This window comes from Aspergillus luchuensis, chromosome 1, assembly GCF_016861625.1.
Source record: "Aspergillus luchuensis IFO 4308 DNA, chromosome 1, nearly complete sequence".
NCBI classification, from domain to species: domain Eukaryota; kingdom Fungi; phylum Ascomycota; class Eurotiomycetes; order Eurotiales; family Aspergillaceae; genus Aspergillus; species Aspergillus luchuensis.
Window position 1 is genome coordinate 5,729,082 of NC_054849.1, and position 26,533 is coordinate 5,755,614.

At 50.9% G+C, this 26,533-nt stretch overlaps 8 protein-coding genes across 8 annotated transcripts; 4 read left to right on the forward strand and 4 right to left on the reverse strand.

Moving 5' to 3' along the window:
* Window positions 1–92: 92 nt before the first annotated feature.
* On the reverse strand, window positions 93–1,867 carry AKAW2_11930A (DUF890 domain protein; the record flags this gene model as incomplete). The annotated part of the gene is made up of 10 exons (XM_041684469.1): window positions 93–506; window positions 565–828; window positions 876–966; window positions 1,016–1,148; window positions 1,195–1,268; window positions 1,321–1,419; window positions 1,481–1,491; window positions 1,546–1,621; window positions 1,677–1,724; window positions 1,788–1,867. The coding sequence occupies 10 exons, from the start codon at window positions 1,865–1,867 to the stop codon at window positions 93–95; spliced, it is 1,290 nt and encodes a 429-aa protein (XP_041538650.1).
* A 765-nt stretch (window positions 1,868–2,632) lies between these two features.
* pldA (putative phospholipase PldA) lies at window positions 2,633–5,514 on the forward strand (the record flags this gene model as incomplete). Its single annotated transcript, XM_041684470.1, has 8 exons — window positions 2,633–2,681; window positions 2,738–3,129; window positions 3,184–3,336; window positions 3,385–4,006; window positions 4,055–4,315; window positions 4,362–4,822; window positions 4,875–5,420; window positions 5,500–5,514. 8 exons carry the CDS (start codon window positions 2,633–2,635, stop codon window positions 5,512–5,514), a joined length of 2,499 nt encoding a protein of 832 aa, XP_041538651.1.
* Window positions 5,515–8,874: 3,360 nt separating this feature from the next.
* Window positions 8,875–9,310, reverse strand: AKAW2_11932A (uncharacterized protein; the record flags this gene model as incomplete). The annotated part of the gene is made up of 2 exons (XM_041684471.1): window positions 8,875–9,146; window positions 9,247–9,310. 2 exons carry the CDS (start codon window positions 9,308–9,310, stop codon window positions 8,875–8,877), a joined length of 336 nt encoding a protein of 111 aa, XP_041538652.1.
* Window positions 9,311–13,407: 4,097 nt separating this feature from the next.
* On the reverse strand, window positions 13,408–15,157 carry AKAW2_11933A (ribose phosphate diphosphokinase subunit PRS1; the record flags this gene model as incomplete). Its single annotated transcript, XM_041684472.1, has 5 exons — window positions 13,408–13,438; window positions 13,489–14,561; window positions 14,652–14,772; window positions 14,825–14,834; window positions 14,899–15,157. 5 exons carry the CDS (start codon window positions 15,155–15,157, stop codon window positions 13,408–13,410), a joined length of 1,494 nt encoding a protein of 497 aa, XP_041538653.1.
* Window positions 15,158–15,520: 363 nt separating this feature from the next.
* MET8 (bifunctional precorrin-2 dehydrogenase/sirohydrochlorin ferrochelatase MET8) lies at window positions 15,521–16,374 on the forward strand (the record flags this gene model as incomplete). The annotated part of the gene is made up of 3 exons (XM_041684473.1): window positions 15,521–15,616; window positions 15,696–16,177; window positions 16,245–16,374. The coding sequence occupies 3 exons, from the start codon at window positions 15,521–15,523 to the stop codon at window positions 16,372–16,374; spliced, it is 708 nt and encodes a 235-aa protein (XP_041538654.1).
* Window positions 16,375–16,731: 357 nt separating this feature from the next.
* Window positions 16,732–22,915, reverse strand: SEC7 (Arf family guanine nucleotide exchange factor SEC7; the record flags this gene model as incomplete). The annotated part of the gene is made up of 4 exons (XM_041684474.1): window positions 16,732–17,068; window positions 17,144–20,860; window positions 20,911–21,095; window positions 21,146–22,915. The coding sequence occupies 4 exons, from the start codon at window positions 22,913–22,915 to the stop codon at window positions 16,732–16,734; spliced, it is 6,009 nt and encodes a 2,002-aa protein (XP_041538655.1).
* A 410-nt stretch (window positions 22,916–23,325) lies between these two features.
* Window positions 23,326–24,979, forward strand: LAT1 (putative pyruvate dehydrogenase complex, dihydrolipoamide acetyltransferase component; the record flags this gene model as incomplete). The annotated part of the gene is made up of 4 exons (XM_041684475.1): window positions 23,326–23,435; window positions 23,511–23,560; window positions 23,626–23,849; window positions 23,918–24,979. The coding sequence occupies 4 exons, from the start codon at window positions 23,326–23,328 to the stop codon at window positions 24,977–24,979; spliced, it is 1,446 nt and encodes a 481-aa protein (XP_041538656.1).
* A 695-nt stretch (window positions 24,980–25,674) lies between these two features.
* Window positions 25,675–26,379, forward strand: AKAW2_11937S (uncharacterized protein; the record flags this gene model as incomplete). The annotated part of the gene is made up of 4 exons (XM_041684476.1): window positions 25,675–25,725; window positions 25,811–25,812; window positions 25,869–26,282; window positions 26,346–26,379. The coding sequence occupies 4 exons, from the start codon at window positions 25,675–25,677 to the stop codon at window positions 26,377–26,379; spliced, it is 501 nt and encodes a 166-aa protein (XP_041538657.1).
* Window positions 26,380–26,533: the final 154 nt, after the last annotated feature.

A 26,533-nucleotide genomic window follows, 5' to 3' on the forward strand; every position in this document is an offset into this window, starting at 1 on the left:
ATTTATGAGAGTTCATTTGTTTATTTCATTCGGTTGACTCTAATTTGTAATGGAATCTCAGGGTGCCATTACGCATCTAAACTTGTAGATAGCTAAGTACTCTCAACCTTCCTCTTCAACATCCCACAAAAACTCTCAAACAAGACCGAATCCTTCCCCTTCAGCCATCGCACAATCACCCTCACCCCCTTCTCATCAATCGCATCCTTCTTCACCTGTACCTTGAACCCCAGCGCCGCCTTCGTCTCATCAATCTCCCCCATCTCAGCCATCGCATCCGGGTTCTGCATCTTGCGACGCGCCTGCCGAGACCACACGTTCTGCATGGCGAACCCCACTCCCGTGGCGAGGTTCTTGCGCCAGAGCCATTGGACATGCAGGGCGGAGAGCTCGGTGTCTATTTTGCTGCTGACTTCATCGATGGACTCGGACTGTGTTGTGAAGATGTATTCTGAGGGGAAGGGGAGGAGGTGTTTGGGGATGGCGGCGGTGCCTCGTGCTATGGACTAGTGGGTCATTAGATTTATTGTTTGAGAAAATGGGATAGAGAGGGGTAGATCGTACGACTGTCGGACGGAGATCCGTCCATGACCAGGCGATGGCCCATCTTCGGGTCTTGTTTCCTTGGACGAATTCGGTCACGGCGTAGTTGTTATTCTTGTGTTCGAGGAGCGTCTCGATGAGGACGGATACGCTGCCTAGCTTGCCGAGCATGGTGGTGTACCAGATTACTCGCTCGCGGAGGTGCAGGCTTTCCTCGATCATGCGCGTGATGAAGGCGATTTCGCCGCCTGTGGTGACCATTTCTACTTCGGCGCCGGTGCAGGCCTGTTGATATTAGCGAGGGAGAGGAGCGGGGAGAGAATAGGTATTACTGTGAAGGGAGGTCGCTCTTTGGCTTCTGCGGAAGCTATTAATTCATCGCGCGAGGCGTAGAATGGGGGATTGCACATGGTGAAGTCGAGTCTGTGGTGGGTTAATTGTATAGAATAGTAGAAGTGGGGTTTCGATTTACCTGTCGACATTGAGCTTCGTGTCTAAAGGAATCAGCTCATCCTTCGGGTCTGTCTGGATGATCTCAATGCGAGAATCGAGTTTGTTCGCAGAGACTGTGTCTCGCGATGTTCGGATATTGTCGTTGTCGATGTCTGCGTATGTGAGTTGATGCGCATACAGTATAGTATGTGAATATACCTGTTGCGACGAAGCGCCAATGAGGTCGCATGGAACAACCTAGCAGGGGGTAGATGCTGCAACATCCTGTCCCACTACACTAGTGGGTTAGCGACCGAGTTCTCCGAAGGTGGAGTGGTGATTTACATGTCAAGCCCAATAACTTCTCGGTCAGGGTCATAGTTATCACGGTATTCATCGCCAGTGGTGTCGAGCAAGTCTTGCAGCCACAGGATGTAATTGAGTCTATACTGGGGTTAGATGCATTACACCATGCAACTAGTCCGTCGACAGGCCATTCATTTACCTATTCGGGACCTGCACGTGTCCTTGTTAGCTGCAGGAACGGACATCGGCAGCTGGCAGACGTACCGGTGGACACAATCGATTCTCCGGAATCTCGACTTTCAACTCAAAGTCGCGTTGCAGCAGACTCTTGGTCAATTGACTGAGTACGTGTCAGTGGCAATTGCAGCTACCATTCAGGTTAGTCTCCGACCCACCGAACAGCGTCCGGGTCGCTAAAGTCCAGTTGCCCATTGGCTTTCAAGCTTGAGATGGTTTAGTGAGTTGGAGATGAAAAGAAACACATAGGTTGCACCGGATGAACTAACTACTTTGCAAACTCGGGAGACTGCAAGGCAAGGGCGGTAAAGTCCACCTCATCCTTGTAGATATTGCGTGAGGCCCTCATTGTGTGCTACTGGAGGTGAAAAAGTTAGTGCCTTGTGCCACTGGTCAGGGACGGGCATCGTGCACAGTGGACTGTGTTGGTGCTGGACACAACCAATGGCAGCGGGTGGAGCGTACCGGAAATCCTCCCCCGATACGGTAGAAGCACGCTATTGCTGGGCGACCTATCGCTTGCTTTCGAGAAGAATGCCCAGACGGAGTCTCCGAGACCGCGTTGGCTGAAAACAGGGAAAATCTGGGTGGTGCGACAGAGACAAGATCACGGAAGGCTGAATTGGAATGGCTGGTATTCCGTAATGAGTGACGACTGGCCGTGCCTGAGGCGATAAGGCTGGGAAGAGGGGGTAGCTTCACTCAGGCACTCAGGCAGTGATGTCATGCTCGCGTTGGTTTGCATCTGCCAAATCTACTGCTCGATCTAAACTACTATCAATGTCACTTATCTAGTCTTCCTCCTCTCCAGTGCATCTCTGGAAAGTGGAAACTGGTTTTTCTTGCATGGCGGCTGCTCTGACCTCTGGATCTGACCCCCGCCGATCCGCCGATCTGAAACATTAATTCATTCAGCGGTTCCAGGCAGCATCGCAACCGATCATTAGTTTCTAGCTCCATCGGCCTCGTGTGGTGGAGCCACGGCTTTCTTCCCTCCCCCTCATTTTCCGTCCCTACAGGGCGACTGCTCCAACAATTGTTCTGCTTCCCCTCCTCTTCTCCCCCAGTTTCTCATTCTCTCCCTGAGGCTGTCGAATTTGTTACGGCCGCCATCATGGACAAGTTTAAGCATAAGCTCGAGAACCTGGAGGAGCAGTTCAAAGGTGTCATTCTTGTCTCCACTGCTTTGAATCCCACTAACCGCCCTCCGTCTCGACAGAAACCCACATCGAGGAGAAGGCTTTCCACCTCAAGCACAAAGTCGGCAAGTTCTTCAACATTGTCAACCCCAATCATCGCCATGATGAAGCGCACGAGAAGGCTACCGATGCCAAACGCACCGCGATCTCCGAATCCCACCGCTTCAAGTCGTTCGCGCCCATCCGTGAGGGTAACAAGGTCAAGTGGTATGTCGATGCTCTGGACTACTTGTGGGCTGTCTCAATGGCTCTAGAGGAGGCCAAAGAGACCATCTACATTGCCGATTGGTGGTTGTCTCCTGAATTGTTCCTCCGGAGACCTCCGTTCATGGCCCAGGAATGGCGGTTGGATCAGATTCTCAAGCGTCGCGCCGAGGCGGGCGTCAAAATCTACGTGATTGTGTACAAGGAGGTTAGTCTAGGCGTTAGTCGCATCGTCGATTGGTTGCTAAAATATATGGACTAGGTCAACCAAGCATTGACTTGCAATTCCGCTCATACCAAGCACGCGCTTCGCAATCTCTGTCCCGAAGGAAGCCCTGGTCACGGAAACATCAAAGTCTTGCGCCACCCCGATCATAACATCTTCGAGAATGCGGCTGACATGACCTTGTACTGGGTGAGCTTAAATCCCGAAGCTTCCGGCAGCGCGTGCTAACTTCATTAGGCGCACCATGAGAAATTCATTGTCATTGATTACGCATTGGCGTTCATTGGAGGTATTGATTTGTGTTTCGGAAGATGGGACGCTCATCAGCATCCCCTGGCCGACGTTCACCCCTCTAACTTGCGGAACGAGGTCTTCCCCGGACAGGAATTCAACAACAACCGCATCATGGATTTCCAGAGCGTGGGCGACTGGCAGGCCAACGAGCTTAGCAAGGCTGAGTATGGTCGAATGCCCTGGCACGACGTCGCCATGGGTGTGATGGGTGACTGTGTGTATGACATCGCAGAGCACTTCGTCCTGCGGTGGAACTTCATCAAGCGGGACAAGTACAAACGGGACGACAGTGTGGACTGGCTGATGCTGGAGGGTCGTACTGGGGACGACGAAGATCTGGTTGCCGTTCAGCGTCCGAAATTCCCGTGTGGCGAGTACCTGCAGCACCCTCTTACGCCTCTCGATACGAAGCCCCTCGGCCAGCAAGGCTTTGCACGGGCGCAGATCGTGCGCAGTAGCGCCGACTGGAGCAGTGGAATTCTGACGGAACATAGCATCCAGAACGCTTACAAGGAGATCATCAGCCAGGCTCAGCACTATGTCTACATTGAGAACCAATTCTTCAGTAAGATCGTTCACCCTGAGCACTGCACCTACTGCTAACCCCACCAAGTCACTGCCACGGGAGACAAACAGGCGCCCATTCTCAACACCATTGGTCAGTCTATCGTCGAGGCCGTTGTCAGAGCTGCCAAGGAGGGAAGAAAATTCAGAGTGATCATCGTGATTCCCGCCATCCCTGGATTTGCGGGAGACCTCCGCCAGAATGAAGCGACAGGCACCCGCGCCATCATGGACTACCAGTACAAGTCGATCTTGCGCGGTGAACACTCCATCTTCGGCCAGATTTCCGCCCAAGGCGTGAACCCCAGAGGTAAGGTGAACTTCCGTCCGTTTCAGACGCAATCTGACGTAGCTAGAACACGTTTTCCTGTTTAACTTGCGCGCATACGATCGCATCAACAAGACCCCTGCTCTCGTCAAGTTGGAGTCCGAGGCGGGCGTGACTTACAACGATGTTCAACGTGGCATTGCCGAGTCTATCATGAGTGACAGTGTCCACCCGGCTATCGGCAAAGAGGGCGACAAGCATGAAGTGGGGTATGACAATGCACAACAGGAGAAGGAGGTTCGTCTCGCACGGCTGCGCAAGTACGAGGAGCAGCATGAGCGTCACAAGGAGCTGGAGGGCCTCAAGGGTAGCGACTCTGTCGCCCACACCACCATGCTCAACGGCGGCAAGATGTCCGATGAGCCGTGGGAGGGCGACCCCGAGGACGAGAAGGAGAACTTTATTCAGGAAGAGCTCTACGTGCATGGAAAGGTGTGCATTGTCGATGACCGAGTTGTCATTTGTGGAAGTGCCAACATCAACGACAGAGTATATTTTCCCCGTCCTGAACCTCAATATACGCGATACTGACCGATAGCAGTCCCAACTTGGTTACCACGACAGCGAGCTTGCTATTGTTGTTGAAGACCAAGACTTCATCGGCAGCACCATGGATGGCAAACCGTACAAGGCCGCCCGTGTCGCTGCCACGCTCCGTCGCCAGCTCTGGCGGGAGCACCTTGGCCTGCTGCCCGCTCAGAATTATGACGCTTCTGAAGACCCGAACGCAAAGCCCCCCTACATGTGCATGAACCACATCCTCGAGGGACCAGAAGACGACTTCGTCACCGATCCCATGAGCGACGAGCTCTGGGAGATGTGGACCGGCCGCGCCACCGTCAACACCGACATGTACCGCATGCTATTCCGCGCCGACCCCGACGACAATGTCCGCACATTCGACGACTACGACCGAATCTGTCCTCGCGGCATCAAGCAAGGCCACTTGTTTGACCCCTTCCAGCCGGTCAATGAAATCCGCGAGAAGCTGGATAAAATCAAGGGCCATCTGGTCTGGATGCCACTGGAGTTCTTGAAGGATGCCAACATGGCCGAGCCTGGATTGGCGGTGAATCAAATCACAGAGGTGATACTACCTACCTACCTACCTACCTACCGATTTAAGTGTGAAACATGAGCTAACGTATCACAAATCTCCTCTACAGAGTATCTACACCTAAGACAAATTTTGCCTCCAGTACGGAGTACCGATTGTCCATCGACAGGTTGTACTTGCTTTACATACCTAGTGCCTAATAGTACATACCATTATCATACCCGCCACCGACGCCACAGACTAAACCTCGAGGAGCAAAGAAAAGGAGAAAAACGAACCGTCTAGAAGATTACCTACGTAGAGACTAGACTAACCTCCACCCCGAAAGGGTCCGTGCCCACATTACGGATCAGCCAGACCCTCCTGCCTTTCCATCCCGTCTCATTCCCAACCCATCCCAAGCCCATGGTGCATCCATCCATTCCAGAATCCTAAATCCATTCTACTTAAATCCTAATGATCCATAGTGCCCAACTCAACCCACCCCTCCGGGAATAGTAAGCAAAGTAAGCAATGAAAGTTTACCTGCGATGCGGAGTACATGAACCTTCTACGCAAGGGGTAGTAGTAGAAGTAGTAGTAATAGTAGTAGTGAATGTTTGAGAAGGGATAGAGAGAAGAAAAGACCGAAAGAGTGAAAGAGATACATACCTAAGACCATCAACCAAGTACATACATACATACATACATACATACATACATACATACATCCCCAAGCATGTCTATCCCAAGTATCTTACCCCCATGAATCAAGTAAAGTGGATAAATCATCCATACCTAACCTACCTACCTACAAGTTATCTAGGGATTTCCTGAACTCTATTCGCAAGGGATGATTTATCCGGAACCACCCCTGCCCTCTCCTTCTCACGTCCTATTACCCACTTTGATATTCGGGATTTGACATCTCACATACTTTAGTTGCAGGTCTTACAGTAGGTAGGTAGGTAGGTAGCAAGCAAGCAAGCATCACTTATTTCCCCTTCCCATACCCTAGTACATTTACATGATACATATTTTATTTCATACATACGTTGCGCATGCATGACAGACAGATACTAGATAGATTATCTACTCACTGAATCAGTACTACTAGATAGTTAGTCCCGTTATGTTTCCTGGTGTATGTATACTCCGTATCTACTTAGTACTTAGGGTATTTATGTAGACAAATAAATAGTAGTAAGAAAATAATGCTAAATAAGAACAAATCCTAGAAAGAGAAAAAAGCAGACGACTTTTTTACAACTCCACGACTCTACTAACTCGTCTAAGTAATTGTAGAGTACTACTACTCTGTAGGTTAGGTAGTATTAATAAACTAGTAGTCCCAATTTCCACTACCTAATCAACACTACTAACAAACTAATCAACTATATCCTGAAGTAATATTTTTTATTCCTCTTACTCACTTATTTACCTTTTTTCGAATTGACTTCCGATACATCATGCAACTCACCCGATTTGGTAAGTAAAGCTGACTGGGGTAAGTAATGGTTGAGTTGGTTGGACTTACAGTGCAAATTTCCTGTTTGGTGTTTGGTGGGTGGGTGGCTCAATTTCCCTATTTTTGCGGGTCGGAAGGAGGCCGGGGCGCGGCGGCCCACTTTTGCTTGTCATTAAGATAAATTATCATTATTATTAGTGGGGAAATTATTGACGGGGATAAAATTTAATTCGGGTCAAATAGATACTAGTTTGTTTATCGTAAAGTATGTTAGTTATTTTATGTCTGGGGATCTTCGTGTGTCACGTCTTTTTTAGCGTATTTGGAATTTGCCAAAGGGGAGGGGAATGTGTCTACGGAATTGTGAAATGGGAGTTCTCAAATGCCATTATTAAATTTGCGTCGCCGCATTGTATTCCTGATAAGGATCTATAAGTCATCTCTATCGCACAGAAAGAAAATTTGGAAAAAAAAAAAAAAAAAATAAACAGAAAAAGTAAAAGGGCCGGGTGTAATAAAAGACAAGGAATGCAAGGCTCTCTGAAAGGAGGCGCCGGCATAGGAATTGAATCACCAACAGACCGTTTGTTTCGGAACCCTGAACACCAGAGCGATGCTGCTTTTTGTGGCGAAAGTAGATCGTGGACATATGAAATTCCGGCCGTGGCTCTGCATCAGAAGGACTTTTGGGACTTTTCGTCGGGAAAGCAACATAAGAATCGATGGCAAAAGCACGAAAGGGGGGCGGAAAACGAGTGGAGTGGACGATATTAGTGACGGAGAATGGGGGAAAACACTGCTTGCACCGCGTTTGCAGTTGCAGGCTCAGATGCATCTCCTTTGGTCGCGAGACATCGAGTGGTATTAAGTCACAATCAGGTAGCCACAGCTTTGATGTTGATCGATTGAGATCTGGCCCGAATAGGAAGATATCCGATTGGACCAGACTACAAAGCAGAGGCGCTCTTCCGTCGACCCTACTCCGATCTGGGACGCCAACAAACCGAGGGGACAATGCGCAGTATGCCGCAGAGATGGAGAAAAAATTTTTTCAAAGAGTTGCAGGAGAAACCGAACCGAATGGAGAAGCAAACGAAATGGGAAAATTGATTTAAGTCAAGTCGCGCAAGAAAAGGCTGATAGGCTTTCGGCAGGTATGGCGCGAGGAGTGCTGCAGAAGGCTTTTTCGAAGTTCCAGGAAATGTACGAATCAAACTAGGAACAGAGGTTAGCTTATAGTTTCACAACTGGTACACAGCCTTCCACAAACAATCGCAGTCAGGCCACTTGCACACTTACCGATTAAGAGGCAAAAAAAGCATGCGTGACTTGATTCTTCTTAGCCTTTGGCGGTGTGGCAGGAGTTGCAGCGACAGTGGTTACAGATCTTGCAGCGCCAGATGGCGACAAACGGACCGGAGTTGCAGTCAGAGCATCGCCAGGTAAGGATATTCCCGTTTGTCGCCTGCACGATGACGAAAACGTGACCCGAGCATTGGTTGGCCATTTCGTCGCTATTTGCAGTATGTTAACATCCTTCCAATTTGCGCGTTTCCAGGAACTGGAAGTTTTAATGAGGATCCTTCACATACTAAGTTCTGCCTCAGAGATGGTGGATGTAGATTTATGCGTGAGCTGCGCAAGATTGCAGTGATACGAGATATCTCTCGATAGTCAAGTACTGGAGCTGAAGGGATGGAACGCCTGGAGCTTCTTCAGTTGCAATGTAAAGTAGACGGCCTGTTTTGTCCCTGAATGTAAAAATTGAAGAACAGAATGGAAGACCTGAGTGAGGAAGGCGACAAAAGAGTTGTCTGAGAGTCAAGGAAGAGAAGAATGAAGGGGAGAAGGATGTAATTGTTGATGATGGATGAAAGACAAAGGACGTTTGGGATGCGTCGCCATAGCTTTATATAGAGGACGAGGTTTCAAATTGGACCAGCACATGAGACATCTCCTTTTTAGTGATGCGATGGGTGCATTGCTTCGGATTGACCGTTGTTCAGAGAAGGTCCCAACAGCTGTACGAGGTCCAGACTAGAAGCAGGTCTGCTGCATGGAATGGCTCTTTCCGTCGGCAGGGAATCGAACTGCAAGTACCCGAGGCTGTCGACGGGTCATTAATTGAGTGGAGAAAGCGACAGAGAGTTGAGTGATGGATAACAAGCGACAGGGAAGAGGGTGTTGTGAGGAAAGGAAAGGATCCAGCGATGTAAAAGGAGAATGTGATGGACAAAAACAGAAATATGGGGGAGGTTGGTACGTAGCAGGAACGAGGGTGTGCAGATGAGGAGAATTCGGGGAATAAGCTGTCAAAAAAAAGTATTAAGTAGTTAGTCAATTATAGTAGGAAAAAGAGCAGCCCTCTCTTTTGCTCTGTGAAAGAAAGAGAGATCCATGGGTGAGTACCGGAGCCCGAAAAGGCAAAAGAAAGCACACGACCACCTACATCATCCTCACGATCACAGTCCATCTCCTATCCTAGTCAAACCGCAAATCTGGGTCCTGGGAAGCGCGACACAAGCTAATCCAGGAACCTAGTCTAGAAGGAGATGATGGAAGTGATATATCGTCGCCAGTGGACCCAACCAAGTGGGTGCGGAACTGTAGGCGACAGCCGCTTATTCCTTAATTACTTTTTCCCTTTTTATTTGCCCTGGGGTGTGTTGCTTTTTCTCTCTTCTGCGCTCGCATCTTTAAGCTTTCGCCCCTAAAATTAGGATTTCCCCAGGGAGGAGCTGAGGTTCGACCCGGGAATGCCTGGACTCTGGATCTGGACCCCCATTCCCGATTCATGCGCTTCCGTTTGGGGGCTGAGCTGGTTCCAGCCCTGCGGTGCGCTGCGACTTTGGCGTGCAGATCTGCCCCGACACTGTTTAATCTGTCTATCCTGGTTCTCAAGAGCATCGGCCATCCTGATGGAGCATCAAGTAACTGCTCATTCTGAAGATGGTTTGTTATCTTTGTTGGGACAAATCTCCTTCCTCATCTCCACCCTGAATCTCCATCTTGCCCAGTCTCTAGTTGTACAGAGACAGAGGCGGACGACTTCCCAGTTCCCACCAGGTTGATAGAGGATGGGGCACGTCCCAAGAGAATATTTGGGGAATGATAGACAAGTCTCTGTCACTTCAGTCAGAAAAAAGCATCCCTGTTTGTCACCCTGAATTTTCGGAAACGTCATGCCCAGCCGATTTGGGAAAGCCGGGCTATCTTAGTGTCGTCCATGAAGACCAGCTCATCTCCGGTCTATCTGATCAGGATGTCCCATCTGCTGAGCTTCTACCGACTTGTTTGATCTTGTAACATCACCGAGCTGCTCCGGTCGTCAAGTTGACAGTGTCTTTTCTGTCTTTTCGACTCCTCTCACGGCCCACGACAGGAGCACACATCGGCATCCTCTTACAGTCGATCCACCATCACCAGCAGGGATTCCCCGACCGGACAAACAACAAGTACACAGGCACATCTTTTCGCCTTCAAGCCAAGATCTGCATCGCATCGTCCTTTGGTTCATACACCCCTTCGTACCTTCTACTCCTGCACCCGTCCTTCCGTCTGCATATCCTTGACTCTACCTGCACCCCCTCTCAATGTACGATGCAGAGAACGTTCCGGGCGTTGGAGACAAAGACTTCCCAGCCAACTAAATTCTTTAATGAATTAGTCTCTCTACCTTCTCGGGCTCCTTGCTGATCCGTGGCCGATCGCTCCGGGCATTTGCAGAGGACCCGCGGGCCCGCCAACCAGGTACAATTTTTGAGTGGCTTGCTGAAGGGATTGTCCAGTATCCAGCGATACCTTTGAGGTTATTTCAGCCACAAGCCCACTAACCTTCGAAGTGGCACAGGAGAATCGGGAATGGCAAGCTGAGGTATAGAAAGACAAGGAAAAGGAAAGAAGAAAAACTCTGTCTGGTGTGACAGAAACGGGTCTACCAATCCTGCAAGCACGTACTTTTGTCCGTTGCGGCTGGCCTGTTTCTCATACCGTCATCGCTTGCTAATTTCCTCACTTTCAAGCGAGGCCCCGGAGGATAGTTGACCTGCGGGAAATCTTCCGCTCACCCAAATTAGTCGGACGCGTCGATCCCTCCAACTGAGTCGCTGAATGCCAGGGGTCCGCTCCATTTGGAGGAGCTAAATGCTTTGGCGCTGGATCTAGTCGGAGAGCCGGCTGGTGCTAAGGAGTAAATTCAAATTGCCGCGGCAAATCACAGGCGCCCGTCGCTCCAAGTTGACATCTCCGGGGCGCTCGCACCTAGATTCACTAAGCGTCTGAATGCCAATGAACTGAATGGGCACGCGGTGCGTCAAGTGCCCCGAGCTTTCTTCTCTTATGCTCCTATTCAAGCATGACACTGGCTCGCAACTCGGCCCGGCGCTCAGGCCAATTCTTACGCACATGGCTGGCAGTTGTCATCTGTCGTGGGATGTGTGACTGTTACATAACCTTCGTACGGCATAAGCCTGGGTCGGAAGCACTGGGCTCCCTGCTGATAACTCCCGGGGGATGTTTGAAGAGCCACGCCGTGGGCTGAAAGGTGCGGCGTGTGTAAAACATCCGAGTCGTCCATGTCGCGCTCCACGGTTCGTGGTCCATGGGTACCCCTGTCGGGGACCAATAAACAACAGAATGCAATAGGGTGGTATATTGCCGGACTGGCCTTGGTGCTCCGATTAATTGACTTAGTTTCACGGGCCTGGAGGGGACAGCATCCGCTTTTCTTCTCAATCAGGTAATGGTGAATTTGTCCCTAGTCGAAACTTGAACATTTGGCTGCACGCTTCCCTGATCTACCGGGAGTGGCTCCCGGGCATATTTCTGGTCCGGTGCGCTTCGGTCCCTACTAGTGTTGCCCCTAGGACCACTTGGTCTCCCATGGTGCTGGGCTTCGAGCTGCGTAGCCCGGTTCCGGTGACGCAAGGTACTTTTGGATTCTCGATACGTCTTTTTGTTACCTTCCTATCATCAGGGCCGGAAGAGCGCCGCCCCCACAGCCATCGAGTTTTTCGCAAACGCCCATTTGTTCGATGACCTGCCAAATGTGTAGTCCTGCGGTGGCGCCTGTAAACGAGCTGTTTAGGACCCATGTTCGACCGGGCTAGAACAACGGCATTCTTTTCCACGATTGTGATATCACGTACGAAGGACCGGGGAGAGTCTAATTGACCTGCCGTAGCTAATGTCTGCACGCAACTGCTAATTAGTCAAAGTTTGCATGTCGGGGCCTCTCTCAGTACTTCCGGAAGGTGTCATCAGCAGAGGATACCATCCATCACCATTTCGGCTAGCGGAAGGTACCGGTGTCAAGTGCAGCAGACAGTGAATGCTGCCGCCAACCAACATGTACAAGTTGTGCGCTCAGCACTCGGCCTCATGCACACCGCTATTGTTGTCATTAAACCAGATCAAGGATACGGAACATATCCACTGACTGAAACCGGGCAGCTGTCCGGCGGTTCCGCTGTACGACCTTTGATAGCCATTGAATGAAGACAAGTGCGAGTCGTCCTTCAGCTGGCTCCTGTCAAGCCAAACTACCGATACTATAGGCTAGATCTCTTTTCGCTCCCAAACCTGTCAGAACGATGCCGAACTTGGAGTAAGTTCCACCCGGAGGCTACAGACATCCCATCCTGGGAAGCGCTGGAGCTGAGCTGGCGGAGAGTCCGAACTATCACGCCACAATAGATCGATTCATGACGAATGTGGAAGCCAAAATTTGTAATATTCGAAACCTGTACATGCTAAAAGACTACACCTAACGTATACTGTAATGTCCGAGATGTTCTCTTGCATCAAATCCACTGGCCAAGGCCGCAGGACGTAAATCCAAGAAACTGATGCCTTCATTCCTCGGCCAACCTTGTACAGCACCACTACCGTCACACACCGAATGGCATGCAAAGATAATGGGCCGGACAAGATTGGACAATTGATCTCCCAACGCTCCGTTAAGAACATCCTGTGAATTAGGTCCGGAGACAAATCTCTTTTCCAACAAGATGCTCTTGCAGTACCCAGAGTGGACTGCATCGCTGGTGTAAAGTTGTGACGTGTTCCTCAATCTCCGTGCCATTGTAAATTGACCGGCCTGAGCGCACCTACGCAGAAAGCAGAAATGACAAGGGGAAACGACAGCCTTGATCGCAAGGGCTAATGAGACTAGGGTTCCGGGCCCCGTCCTGATAGATTCGACAGTAGAGCTAGTCTTCATAATCGACGTGTAGCTGGCTGAAATGTACAGCCGTCGCATGACCACACCGTATGGTTGAATTTAGCTTCAGTCATGAGTTGTGAGTGAGAAAAGGTATCCTGATGTTATCATCACATAAGATGATGCTTGCGACACATAAATCGAAGCAAGGGAAGTCGCCATGCGCTGTACGAAAAAAGGAAGAAGTCATCAATTTTACTCGTCACTGTCTTTAGTCATCATCTTACCGATCTCCGGGCTTGTTATAGAGCTGCCAGGGATACTCGGGAGGGAAGTTGGAAGAGAAGGGAGGGCAAGGAGCGCCAGGACCCTTCGGATGCCGAAGGCTGAGGCCAATTGACAACCCCGAATCAGTCAGTAAGGTGGAACAACGCCGAAACACTTGGATAAATTAGCAATCATCCTGTATCCAGATTCTAAAGGCGACTAACCTTTCACCGTAATGATGGCGTCTGATGCTTTCGGCCAGAAGACTCGAGATATCAATGACAATCAACTTCTTTGACCTCTTCACCACCTGCGGTGGAACAGGGAAGCTGTTCGTGACGACAATGTGGTCGATCGACTCACAAGCTTCCATCTGTTCGAGGGATTCCTCCGTGAAGAGGCCGTGGGTAGCAATGCAGTATACCTTCTTGGCGCCGCCCTTCTTCACTACAGTTTCTGCTGCGGCAGTCCAGGATTTACTCTTGTCGATCATATCATCGACAAGGAACACGGTCCGATCACGGACGTCGCCAACCAAGGTGATAGTCTTTTCTTGCTCAACGTGCTTTCCGCTGCTGCCCTCTTCGTCTGAAGATTCAGCAGCATCGAAAGAGCCACCTAGAGCATGGTCGCCTGGAAGGGAAGAAGTGTTGGATATGAGAGAGTTCACCATTGAGTCTGGGACCTCGGGCTCATCACGGCTGGCACTCTGCCCCGGAGTTGTTTCCCCTGAAGCGGGATGTGAAGTAGGACCGGTTGACGGGTAGTCGTCGTCCACAAGGTGACCTTGCACGAGCCGCCCAGTAATGACCTCGCGCACTCGCACATCAGTATACTCATGTGCAGCTTCCAATTCGGAAGGACGACGAGCGCCTGAAGGGGTTTCAGGACGCAGGTAATTTGCCGCTACGAGAGACTCCATGTTGCTGTTTGGCTCACCCCTGGCATCTTCGGATTGACTGCACTCACTAGTACCACTTTGTAGGTGGAGAGTGAAAGGGTCTTGATCCTTGTCCTTGGCGACGGGAGTACTCTCTTCCTCGATCGAATCGAAAAAGACAGTACTATCCGCCATACCGAGGGGTACTTTCGGACGTCTCCTATCAGTCGTGACGATGCCAAAGTTGAGTTTGAGTGTGTCTGCTAGCGAGGTGACACGCTTGGTGCCTCCTGCATTCTTGCTGACCACAACAGCTTCGCGCCAACCCGGCACGTTCATGCGAATCCAGCGGGCGATGAAGGGCTCGGCGAACAGGTTATCCACGGGTTTTCCGAAGAAGCCCTGCATTTGGGATGCCTAGCGATCACGTCCATAAGAACTCCATCCATGCCACGCAATAAAGCATTTGCGAAACCAGCGCAACAGACAGATCGCCTTGTGACTCACATGCAGATCCAAAGTTATCACATGGTCCACCCCAGCGATCGAGAGAAGGTTAGCCAACATGCGGGCAGTGATGGCACCACGGTGGCTCTTCTTCTTAGACTGGCGGGAGTACGGAAAGTACCTCGTTTGTGTCAGCATCAGACGTGCAGCCATGGAGTCAAGTAAAAGCATACGGCATGACCGCTGGAAGTAAGAAGTATGCGTCAGTCAACGACAATGGATTGGCGGGAAAGATATCCGCACATACCTGTGATAGATTTTGCGGACCCGCCCTTGCAGGCGGAGATCATAATCAAGAGTTCCATGACACTGTCGTTGATCTTTCCGCTGCCGCTCTGGACAATGTAAACATCCTGGTTACGCACCGACACCCCAATGTTTACGCTGGTCTCGCCATTGCTGAATTTCCCAAGATCGGCACGAGCCGGCTGGGTCCCCAGGCGTTCACAGATGGTTTCAGCCAGAAGGGGGTGGGATGTCCCCGAGAAGATCTGTACTCCCCGCATCTTAGGATTGAGATGAGCTAAAAGACATAGACCATTGATCAAGAGGGAAGAAAAGACAAGGTGGGCAGCAAGACCATCTCAAGCGCCCGAAGGAAGGGAAGCAAGGAGGAAAAAGAAAGGGGAAAGGGAGAGTAAAGGGAAGGAAAGTGGAGGGAAGTGGAGGGAAAAGAAAGAAAAAGAAAATTAGTCCGGAGTTTTCTCGTCGGGAAAAATTTCAAGTGGAGGTTCGAAAACGAAAGCCGTTTGGGTGCCTCTGGCTCCCCGTAGCAGAGCTCCCCCCACTTCTTCCAAACCCTCGGAGCCCAAAGATAAGCTCCCCTGCAACCCCGCGGTCAAGTGAGTTGGCCTGCACATTGTTCGATCATGGCACACAAATTCCCTCCCGTGCAAGGAGGAGGCTCCCTCATAGTCGCCTGGCAGGCGAAAGCGAAACATGTTCTAGTTGTCGGTGGTGGAGAAGTGAGCTTCCCCTTGCTTAGACCGTTTATCCTGACTCTTTACAATATATAATTGTTGCTTACCGAGGATTCCGCCTCAGGTAGCTGCAGGTCGCATCCTCCACGCCCTCAATGCCGATGCCAAAGTAACCGTCGTCTGTCCTACCTCCGGCCTCAATGATGAAGTGGCATTCAGGGTAGCAGAAGGACAAGTTAATCACATCGACAGGAACTTTGAGGCTGCCGATCTGGATGGCGCAGATATGGTACTCTGTGCCATTGATGACCCGGAAGCCTCGACACAGGTCTGGAAGCTCTGCAAGGAGAAGCGCATCCCTGCAAACATAGCTGATGTACCGTCGGAATGTGATTTTTACTTTGGTAGCGTCCATCGCGATGGGCCATTGCAGGTCATGGTCAGTACCAATGGGAACGGACCCAAATTGGCCAGCATTGTTCGCAAGAAAATAGCGGACACCCTCCCCGACAATATGGGCGCAGCTATAGACAACGTTGGTAAGCTGCGGAGGAAGCTCAGAGATGTCGCCCCAAATCCTGACCAAGGCCCGAAACGAATGAAGTGGTACGCTTCTCCAAATCTCGCCATGCGCTCGGTACGATGACCTCCCCCCCGCTGATCGATAATATAGGATGTCTGGAGTTTGTGAGTCATGGAGCTTAGAGGATCTTGTTCAGATGGACGACAGTGACATGGACGGTCTCTTAGCCCATTACGCATCCGGGAAGATCCCGACCCTGAATGAAGTTCGGTCCTCTTGACCGAAACCACTCAGTAGAGACCTTGTAGCACTATAACTGATGATGGCTTCGTGGAACCTACGACAGCTCAGACATGCCAGTTTATTGATGATCGCTTAGTGACTCAGACCTATCATTAACGGAAATGCTCCCGTGATAATTGCTATTTTGTACATAGAATATAAGCCCGTTGGAAGGAACAGCCTTGAAGGGTAATAATTGAAAATGATGCAATGCTGTGCTAGGTCTACATTCAATACTCCTCCAGATTGATAAAAAGCCCTACGGTCCTGTAGGGGAGGATATCCAAGAAAAGCGCAAAACGAATAGTGAAAAGAACAACATCAACACAAAACACTCAAGCACTGGTCTTCTCGTCTAGTGTCCCCCGCTGTGTTTGCGGGAGTACTGACTCGACACAGAGTTCCTGTGACCAGACTGCAGAGATGTTTGGCCGACAGGTATACCTAGTTTCGCCTCACCGATTCGGCGCAGCAAGGATTGGAGCGAAATCCGAATCTCGGGGTTCAGGTCACGAGCCAAGAGATCAACGGCTAATGGGTAGAAAGTCCCAATGTGCTTGTCGAAGCCGTCGGAAGGGAAGTTGGTGTAGCCTTCGAGGACATCCACAACAACTGGACGCCAGGCAACCACGTTACGATGCTGAGAGTCTTCGTCAAGACGGACGAAGCTGCGAATTATATCCGCACAGAGTCTGGCGGAAAGATGACTGGTTAGTAAAGAAGCCTAGATCACTTGAGATTGACGAAACTTCGGTTGTAAAACTTACGGAATCAAAGCCGCCTCTGTTTCAGCACGGCTGCTTCTACGCTCCTCTCTTTCATCGTGATACATTCGGAAGAGGATGTGGACATATGTGGCGGCGCTTCCACTCTCTTGTTTGAGGAGGTTGGGAGGCTGCTTCATGAACCCTTGACGCCAAAGCTGCATCCGCAATTCCTTGTCCTCGTTGAACTTCTTCGCGAATTGATAACTCTTCTTCAGCAAACCCATCAGGCGAAGCAGCTCGTGACTGGGAATCTGGGCGTAGACTTTATCATTTGAAAAAAGTTCATGGACAGTCTCGATCATGAGCAGCTGGAGCACACAATTGGTGATGATACGGTTGAAGAACCGGCGTCGAGCCACGGTAACTGCGGCCGGCTGTTGCTGGGCATCTGCCTGAGGTCTGTAATCCTCTAATGCAGGAGTTGAGGCCGCAGGCATGTCACCTTCTTCGTGCTCAGAGGTCACATTTTGCGTTCCATTGGCCTTTTGCGCTTCAGCGACGTGTTCCTGATCGGATGCGGTTTCGGAAGACTCTTGTCCCGACTCTTCATTCGAGGCTGATTCTCCATTTGCAGGTTTCAGCGAGCCAGGCGATTTTGAAGAGATGGACGCAGCAGCGGTAAACAACTCGTAAGCTGTAGTCTTGCTGAAAAGCTCGACAAAAGCGCCAACGACCTTCTTCCAGTGTTCCAGCTGGAATTTGGTAACATTTTGCAAGATTAGCTGCTGCAAACAGTTGCTACCGATCCGTGCAATCGTATCATTCTCCTGACAGATGCACAAAGTGAGGAGCTCAAGAATCCGACCGAGCATGTACTCCAATGCGTCGAAGTAATGGGTGAACAGAGTAATCATATTCCGCAGTGCTTGGATCATGGTGGTTGACAGCCACACAGAAAGCTCTTCATGATTAGGCACCTTAGACATTTCCGATTTGGACTGTAGCACCACGAAAATAGGATACAGGAGCTGCCTCCAAAGTACATCCCAAAATTCTTGCGGGAATTCACCGCCATGACGGATCAATGTCTCAAAGAGATACGTCAACGCTTGTGACCGGACTTCAAGATCGTCACCAGTCATCAGAACATCTTGGAATGCGATCAAGATCGGGTACCAAAACTGCTCCTCCTTGGACTGACGGGTGAGCTGCTGGGAAAGGTTGGTAGCATCTTCATGGAAGCCCTCCGGTGATGCACCACGGTGAGACAGCGGGCACTCTGGCGTCCTCAGCATTTTCGTAACAGTAGACTTCAAGGTCTCAATTGCCTGCAACGACTTCTTCTGGAATTTCGAGTTTTTGGAAAATTCAGTGAGGCAGACAACGAGGTCAGGGAAGGCACCCTGTGTTATAACGACTCCAAAGCGAGTGTTGTAGATCTGGGTCACATGCTCGAAAGCCATATTGACAATGCCTTCATACGGCTCGCGAGCAGCAACCGTAAAGACGCCAAACATAGTTTTCCAACCTGAGCGAATGTTGTCCCCACGTGCCTGGATCATCTGGATGAGACAACGAAGAATCATATCCTTGACAGTGACAGCGTTGCTGTTCGCCATAACATGTTCAAATGGCTTGAGGAAGTCCTTTTGGAACTTGAAACCTGGCAGCTCCTCAATCTCCATAAAGCGCATTGACAGTTGGCGAAGCGAATCAAGAGCGAAGAAGACCACTGTGGTATTTGAATGGCAACCCACATGATTGAAGTGCTGTCCGAGGACCTCCCAAATCTTTGACCATTCTATCCTGACTCTCGTCATGTTGTAGTAACTGATTTCTACCAGTTTCTGCAGGCTATACGTCCGAGGAGATTCAGTTTGCCCAGACGATTGGATCTCCTGCCAGCTGACCTCGCTGAGGGCCTTAATGAAATCGATGATGGCCTCGTGGGAGAGATTGGCCGTATTGGTGAAGATGCGGTCCACTCCCCTTATCATTTCTGCAGATCGACTCTCCATTGCAACCTCGGTACGGAAAGCTGTAGGTCCATTGATAGACCGGGGGCGAGGCCGTCTTGATGCTTGCATCGACTTCCGAGATCCGTCCGTGGATGGCTGAGTCACGATACGAGCTCGAGAGACATCAGGTAGGGAACCTTCATCCACACCATCAGTGAGGAGCTGAAGACGGTCGAGTTGACTGACGCAGGTGAGAATCTCTCTCCAAGAGCCCTTGAGATGGTTTCCTTCCGTAAGAGCGACGTCAAGCAAGGCTTTCAACGCCTCCACGTTCTTTGCTACCATCTCCCTGACGTTGCCCAAGTTGGTAAACTTGGCCAAGGCGGTCACAAACGCGACCCGCGGGGTCTCAAGTTCGAACGCGCAACTGATACGTATAGCCAGCTTCATACCTCCCATGCAAAGTCGGATGATTTCGAGGTATTGGGTGTCCTGCATCGGAGCAGACAAGCCAGAAAGGAAAGACATCCAGGTGACATTGAACATGGAACCAACATGTTGGACAGAGGTTGCCGGGATGAAGCGTGAGAGAGCTTCCTTGACAGCTGTTTTGCGCTGAGCCCGTATCAGACTACGATAAAGCTGCTCGGTCTTGTTTGCCATTTCCTCAGAAGCCTGCGCGTACTTTTCACCTTGTATATCGCGTCCCACCGTTGCAAAAACTTGTCCAGCCCTGGACGCGAGGCCACCGCTGGGTGCAGACGTCGGAATGCCAAGATTGGCAGCATGTTCTCTCTCAGTATCCAACACAATTTCATTGTTTGCGATTTCGTCGTAGATGGAACCAAGATAATCATCAGGCAAATCCTGGTTATCGTTGATACCCCTGTTGTTCTTGATGAAATCTTCCTTCGTCATGCGGCGGCCCTTGATCTTGGCACTATGCTGATCGGTGTTGAGCATGATGACGGAGTAAGCAAGAACGTAGGCCGTATCCGCGTTTGCAAATGCGTTCGGATTCTGCGTTACATAGCGCTCTGCAAACTTGAGCATGAAGCGATCGATCTTCTGTGCCTCTCCTGGCAAGCGGAAGTGCTGTAGGAATTGACGCAGAGCATCGACGAAGCGCCGCTTCGAAAACTCCATCATATCAACGAAAGCATGCATGATGGCGATATTCTCAGGCTCTCCTTCACCAAGATACTCACCAATCATGGCTTTATCCAACCGTTCATTCCGGAACAAGAACGCGGCAATGTCCTCCGGTGAACTGGAACGTACAAAGCCATCTTTGATAAAGAGCTTGATTCCCCGCTTGGCCTTGAAGTTGAACTGTTGGATGGCGTTGGTGAAGGCGATCTTTCTTTGCTTGACCTTCTCAATCTGGCTCGGGTCGTCCTCCGCCACAGGTGTGGTACTGCCGTCGGTGCTTTCGATCCTCGGAGAAGAAAGATAGGTAGCGGCAGTCGTTTCCATTGAATCCCTAGGATTGTCGATTGACTTCTGAGAAGAGGAGTTGAGAACTGGCGCCGCTTGATCGACCAAACGCTGGGAAGCCCAGTTGTCTAATGACTGAAGGATTTCCACCAGGCACTCGACCGCCTGATTCTTCAGTATATAATCAGGGGGCACATGCTGTAGGTTTGGCTGATGAACATTGGCTACGCTAGCTGTGGTAAGGTTGGGCGGTAGAGTTCCCCGTTGATGCCAGTCGTTACCGATAGTCGAAACCTTGACATGATGCTCCTGATACTGTTGTTGCTGGAAAGCGGTGACTGTGACTGGGATACTTGCATACCGTGACAACTGCTCAATAATACTGGAGAATGGTCAGAAATCAGACTGCAGAATAATGAAATTTTGACATACTTTTGGAAAATATTTTCCAACGCGGTTCTGTCGCAGTCATAGTTGAGGTACATTTCCACCAAGGCGCGCGGATCACCTGCCAATCGCTCCAAGATTTCCATGAAGTACTGTTTCTGGAAAAGGGGAGAATTGCGCTTTTCGAGAATAGTCAAGTATATCTCCTTTAGGAAAACCTCAAGTTCTTTCTGCTGGCTGTTAGATCGACTCGCGCGATAAGTCCATAAAGCATACTAACCTTCATCATCACTCTCATATCCTTCAGCATTAGCCAGAATATCTCACAGCAAACTTCGAACACTCTAGGCACCGAGCTAGACCCATTCCGACTCAAACTTAAACACAAGTGAGGCCGGACAGCTTGTAGTAGTGTCATAGCATCCGGGCTGTTGGAGCTAATTTTTATAGTCAGGAGGGGAGATGTAAAGGTCACAACGTGATTGTTGATGAGGTAATGAATAAGGTGCAATGAGAGCAATTTTGATCTCATGTTCTGAGACTTGAGATCTTGCTGTTGATCATGGCTCAGTATTTTGTGGCTCAGCTTGCAGAGTGCCCTGAAAACCAAAAATGCGTCTTTGACATATATTTCGTCTTCATCATCATCGGAAGTGCCGTCAATGTCCTCTGCTGAGGCTGCAGACATTGACCGAGCAGATCTCTGATTGCCTCTGGCACGAGTAACCATCGTGGGAGCATTATCGTTGACCGAGGTCACGTCCTTGTTCGACTCGAAACTTTGCAACGTCAATTTCTCCACGGGCTCCTTCGTGACAGGCTGGTCGGAGGCTACGGCAGATGGGGCATCTGAGTCGTGATCATCTTCTGTTGCTTGTGGTGTGTCGGCTGTTTCTAGAGTCACAGCATCCGAAGAGCCTGTCTGGCCTTTCTCGCCATCGCGCAAACGTAGCTCTTTCAAGTCCAACCGTACCTGGACCCTATCAAATACAGTGCTGACCATCTGTGTCAAGGACCCTTGCGCGATTTGCTGATTCTGAGATGATTTGGAGTAGATGAAGATGTTGTAAATCTGGCGGACAGCCTTCAGGAGACCTGCTCCATGCACGACGATCTTGTCGTTCAGAACTGCCGCAAGGAGTGACTTGATGATTTGTTGTTGAATCTCAACGGGTGTGGCTTCGTTCTCAAAGCAGTCGCAGATTGCATCAATTGCTCGCTCAATCAGGGGTGGCTGTTCAGGGTTGGCCTCCGACTCTGGCGTCTTCCCATCTTGAGATGAAGGGAAGGCGAAGTATGAGTAGGTTATCAATTTTCCGATGCAATCGAGGGCCGTGACCTGTAGAGGAATACTGAAGGTTTTCGTGGCCAGCTGCAGAGGGCGGAATATGAGCTCAGGGTCAATGGGCTGGCCATCCGACTGTTTGACGTTTGCGAGGGCACTCTTCACAGCATCCTCAAGTTCTTTGCTTCTCCGCGCTTCCTTAGACGCGCCGATTGTATCCAACGCCGTCACAATAAAAACGGTAGAGCTGACCGTGACCGAGCGATGTGTTGCAAATGTAGCTGTCGTCGATCTTGAATCGGAGCGCATGCGTGAATCGGAGGGAATCTCATCTTGATGCGGGATGGAAGCAACATCTTGCTTGTCAGCCGAAGATTCCTCTTCAACGTTGACAGCCGGAACTACCGGTGATGTGTCCGCAGGTTGGTCCTGTGTATCGGGCTTCGAGGTCGACTCAGGCTCGGTGTCAGCCTTGGGTTCTGATGATGCGACGGCTTCCTCCGGAGAGCTTGGGGCTTGACCCGGCGACTCTGTGTTTTCAGCAGTTTCCAATTGTTCTGGTGATGAATGAGCCTCCTCTGATTCCTGAGCATCAATTCCTTGACTATCCGAAACCTCCGGTGGTGCGGGTTTATCTCCGTCGACAGGTGATTCCGTATGCGCTAGGACATCGCCGGCAACATCCTCCTTGTTGTCTACCGGCGGCAGGGTTGTAGATGTTTGGGTTGGTGGCTCGTTCACAGAGCCATTCTCGACTTCCGCCATTTATGCAAGACTCCGTCCGGAGTGTTGGAAATTAGGCAGACGAGGGGTCCACATGGGACTGAAAAGCAACTAAAGGGGTATATGCAGGTCTGAGAGAAAGGGCCCTCTAGCCTCCTGGACGCTGGGGAACTGATGCGTGTTCACTCCGCGGACGGGGAGAATGTACGGCTGCCGCTAGGGGCCATACCCGCCGCGCTGACATAATCAGGCCACGGCGGCGCCCGGCGAGTCTATTCCGATCGCTCACCGGGAAGCTCAACAGAAAAGTTCCTGGAGCTGCAGTTCTCAACTCCTCTGATACGGGCCCTTTCATTCCGCCAGATACGTCTCCGGCTCCCCCTTTCATCCCATTTAATCCCCTCATTCCCGTCTCGGGTCTATTTCTCTATCACATATAGCATTTGGGCGCCATGGTTGCTTCTGCTGTCCGGATGCGCGCTCCCAGCGCCATGTTCCTCTCCAAAGGCGCCCTCTCCCTGAAGCGGCCGCAAACTGTTCACAGATTCAAGGACATCGCTCAGTATGTCGCACCACCTCGTTGAAGACCACCTGGCTGTCTACGAAGCATGCTAATCATACTTGTGTGTCTTTTTAGATCTCAATTGCCTTCCCTGTCCGCCCTTTCCCGTTTTTATGCCTCCAAGTGTATGCCGTTATTCTTGTCGCCTTTGATTTGTGGATGATCGGATTTTAACATGTTGGATCTGCAGCCTTCCCTCCCCACACTGTCATCAGCATGCCGGCCTTGTCGCCGACCATGTCCGCCGGAAACATTGGAGCTTGGCAGAAGAAGGCCGGTGATTCCCTGCAGCCCGGTGATGTCCTGGTAGAGATCGAGACCGATAAGGCCCAGATGGACTTTGAGTTCCAGGAAGAGGGTGTTCTGGCCAAGGTTCTCAAGGAGACTGGCGAGAAGGACGTCTCTGTCGGTTCTGTATGTGATAACTCTTCTGCTCTGTTTTTGGCCCCCACCGAATCCTTTGCTGACCGCTATTGCATTAGCCTATCGCTGTTTTGGTTGAGGAAGGTGTCGATGTTGCCGCTTTCGAGGCTTTCAGCCTGGCGGATGCCGGTGGTGAGAAGGCTGCTCCTGCTGCTGAGGAGAGCAAGCAGGAGTCCAAGGCCGCTGAGGCTGCCCCGGCCTCTGAGCCCGCCCCTGCTGCCGTGGAGCCTGAGACTTCCGGCGAGAAACTCCAGCCCAGTCTGGACCGTGAGCCTTCCATCAGCCCTGCTGCCAAGGCCCTGGCTTTGGAGAAGGGTGTGCCGATCAAGGCTCTCAAGGGTACCGGCCGTGGTGGCCAGATCACTAAGGAGGACGTTGAGAAGTACAAGCCCAGTGCTTCTGCCGGCCCTACCTACGAGGATATCCCCCTGACCTCCATGCGCAAGACCATTGCTAGCCGCCTCCAGCAGTCCGTGCGCGAGAACCCTCACTTCTACGTCTCCACCACTTTGTCTGTGAGCAAGCTCCTCAAGCTTCGCCAGGCTCTGAACGCATCCTCCGAGGGCAAGTACAAGCTTTCCGTCAATGACTTCCTCGTCAAGGCCTGCGGTGCCGCCCTCATGAAGGTCCCCACCGTCAACTCCAGCTGGCATGAGGAGAACGGCCAGACCGTCATCCGTCAGCACAAGACCGTCGACGTCAGTGTTGCCGTCTCTACCCCCAACGGCCTCATCACCCCTATCGTCAAGAGCGTTGAGGGCCGTGGTCTGTCCAGCATCTCCAACCAGATCAAGGACCTGGGCAAGCGCGCCCGCGACAACAAGCTCAAGCCCGAGGAGTACCAGGGTGGCACTTTCACCATCAGCAACATGGGTATGAACCCTGCTGTTGAGCGCTTCGCTGCCGTCATCAACCCCCCTCAGGCCGGTATCCTGGCTGTTGGTACCATCCGCAAGGTTGCCGTCCCCGTCGAGACTGAGGAGGGCACCTCCGTCGAGTGGGATGACCAGATCATCGTCACTGGTAGCTTCGACCACCGTGTCGTCGATGGTGTTGTCGGTGCTGAGTGGATCAAGGAGCTGAAGAAGGTTGTTGAGAACCCCCTCGAGCTTCTTTTGTAAGCTCTTCCATACACTGTGGAACCCCGACCGGCGCAGTATACTAGCTATCTACGATCGGAGTTTCTTTTGGCCTTGTTGTAATATGTATTAAAATCATTGAACGTTTCCTCCTTTCACGACCGTCACGGTCTGTCAAGTACAGCCTAGATATTCTCAATGCATTTCCTATGTTCCGTACTTCCATGATGATAAGCCTTGCAGGATATTTTGGACCATGTTATTGGCCGCACAGGTTGTACCTGATACTTGAACCAACCCCTTTCTATAGATGCAACAACCTGTCTAGATTTATGCCTTGCAGAGCAGTAATTGGGTAGATCCATCAGGAACAACCTAAAGGGTTGCGTAGCCGCCAGTGCGTTGCGTCCGGCACGAGAGTCTTGGCGGTGCTCATAGCCTGGGCCAACCTTCGCCAGGGAATCTATGACGTGATGTCATTCCTCTCGGACGGTTCTCGTGTCCATAAATACTCGAGGTTCTCATCCCCTGAAACCTACCTCGATACTTTCCCGTGCGTCAGCCTATTACATCTTATTTTATCGTCACTTGCATCCGAATCTACTTGTGCGTTTGCTTGGCCCTTCCTGGAGGTTGCTAAGTACTCTTGGTCTGGGCATACTCCCACCTTAGATGCGCCGACTGATGACGTCCTAGATCACATATTCCTCTCAAGTCACACGACTCACTTATTCATCATGTCTTACGCAGAAGCTGCTGCCAAAGGTCCCAAGCAATCCGCAGAGGAGGTATGTCTACAGCCACTCCCCCGCCTAGCGTTCACTGCTTGTACTATATCATCTAGATTATGCAGATCGCTAACAGTATGGACAGGCGTAAGTCAACAACATCACAGAACAAAGACCCTTTCATACGGCTAACAGCTATGTAGTCGTGCCCCCAGCGTTGGTGGAGTGTACCGCGATGAAGCCGAGAGCACCGCTTCCCTGGTCGACGTCGACTCGCCGCACGTCCAGGCCGTGGATCCCGATTTCCTGAAGCAGGACGTGCAGACCACCACCCAGGCCGAGCGGATAGAGCGAGAAGAAGAGGAGCGGGAAGCCTACGAAGAACGGAGAGCCAAGAGCAAGGCTAAGGCTAAAGCTAAGGCGAAGGCTGAATCGGCTCGCAGCAACGCGCATAACCCTGTCTACCTCGGAAATGCTGTGATTCTGGCCTTGACTGGCGCTGGTCTGGGGTATGGAGCATACCGGAAACATGCTGCTGGGCAGCTTTCTTGGGAAGTGATTGGATGGGCCTCTGGCGCTATTGGTGCTTTTGGTGCCGTGGACTACTTTGTTAGCAAGTGAGTATCTGTCTGAAATGCATGTGCGATGATGGCGTTTGCTAATGTGGGGACGTCCCTTAGATGGCTTCTGCAGAACAAGTATCCTCCGAAATAAGGCTTGAAGTCGAGACGGAGCACTTCGTGGAGTCGTGATATCCCAGTGTCAATTCCGCGGTCTATTACTTTCTTACTTTTTGTTGTACTCCTGTAGGGTACATGAGGCGTTTGTGCAGTCTTTGGGCGTCATAGTGTGTTTGTTACTAGTATAT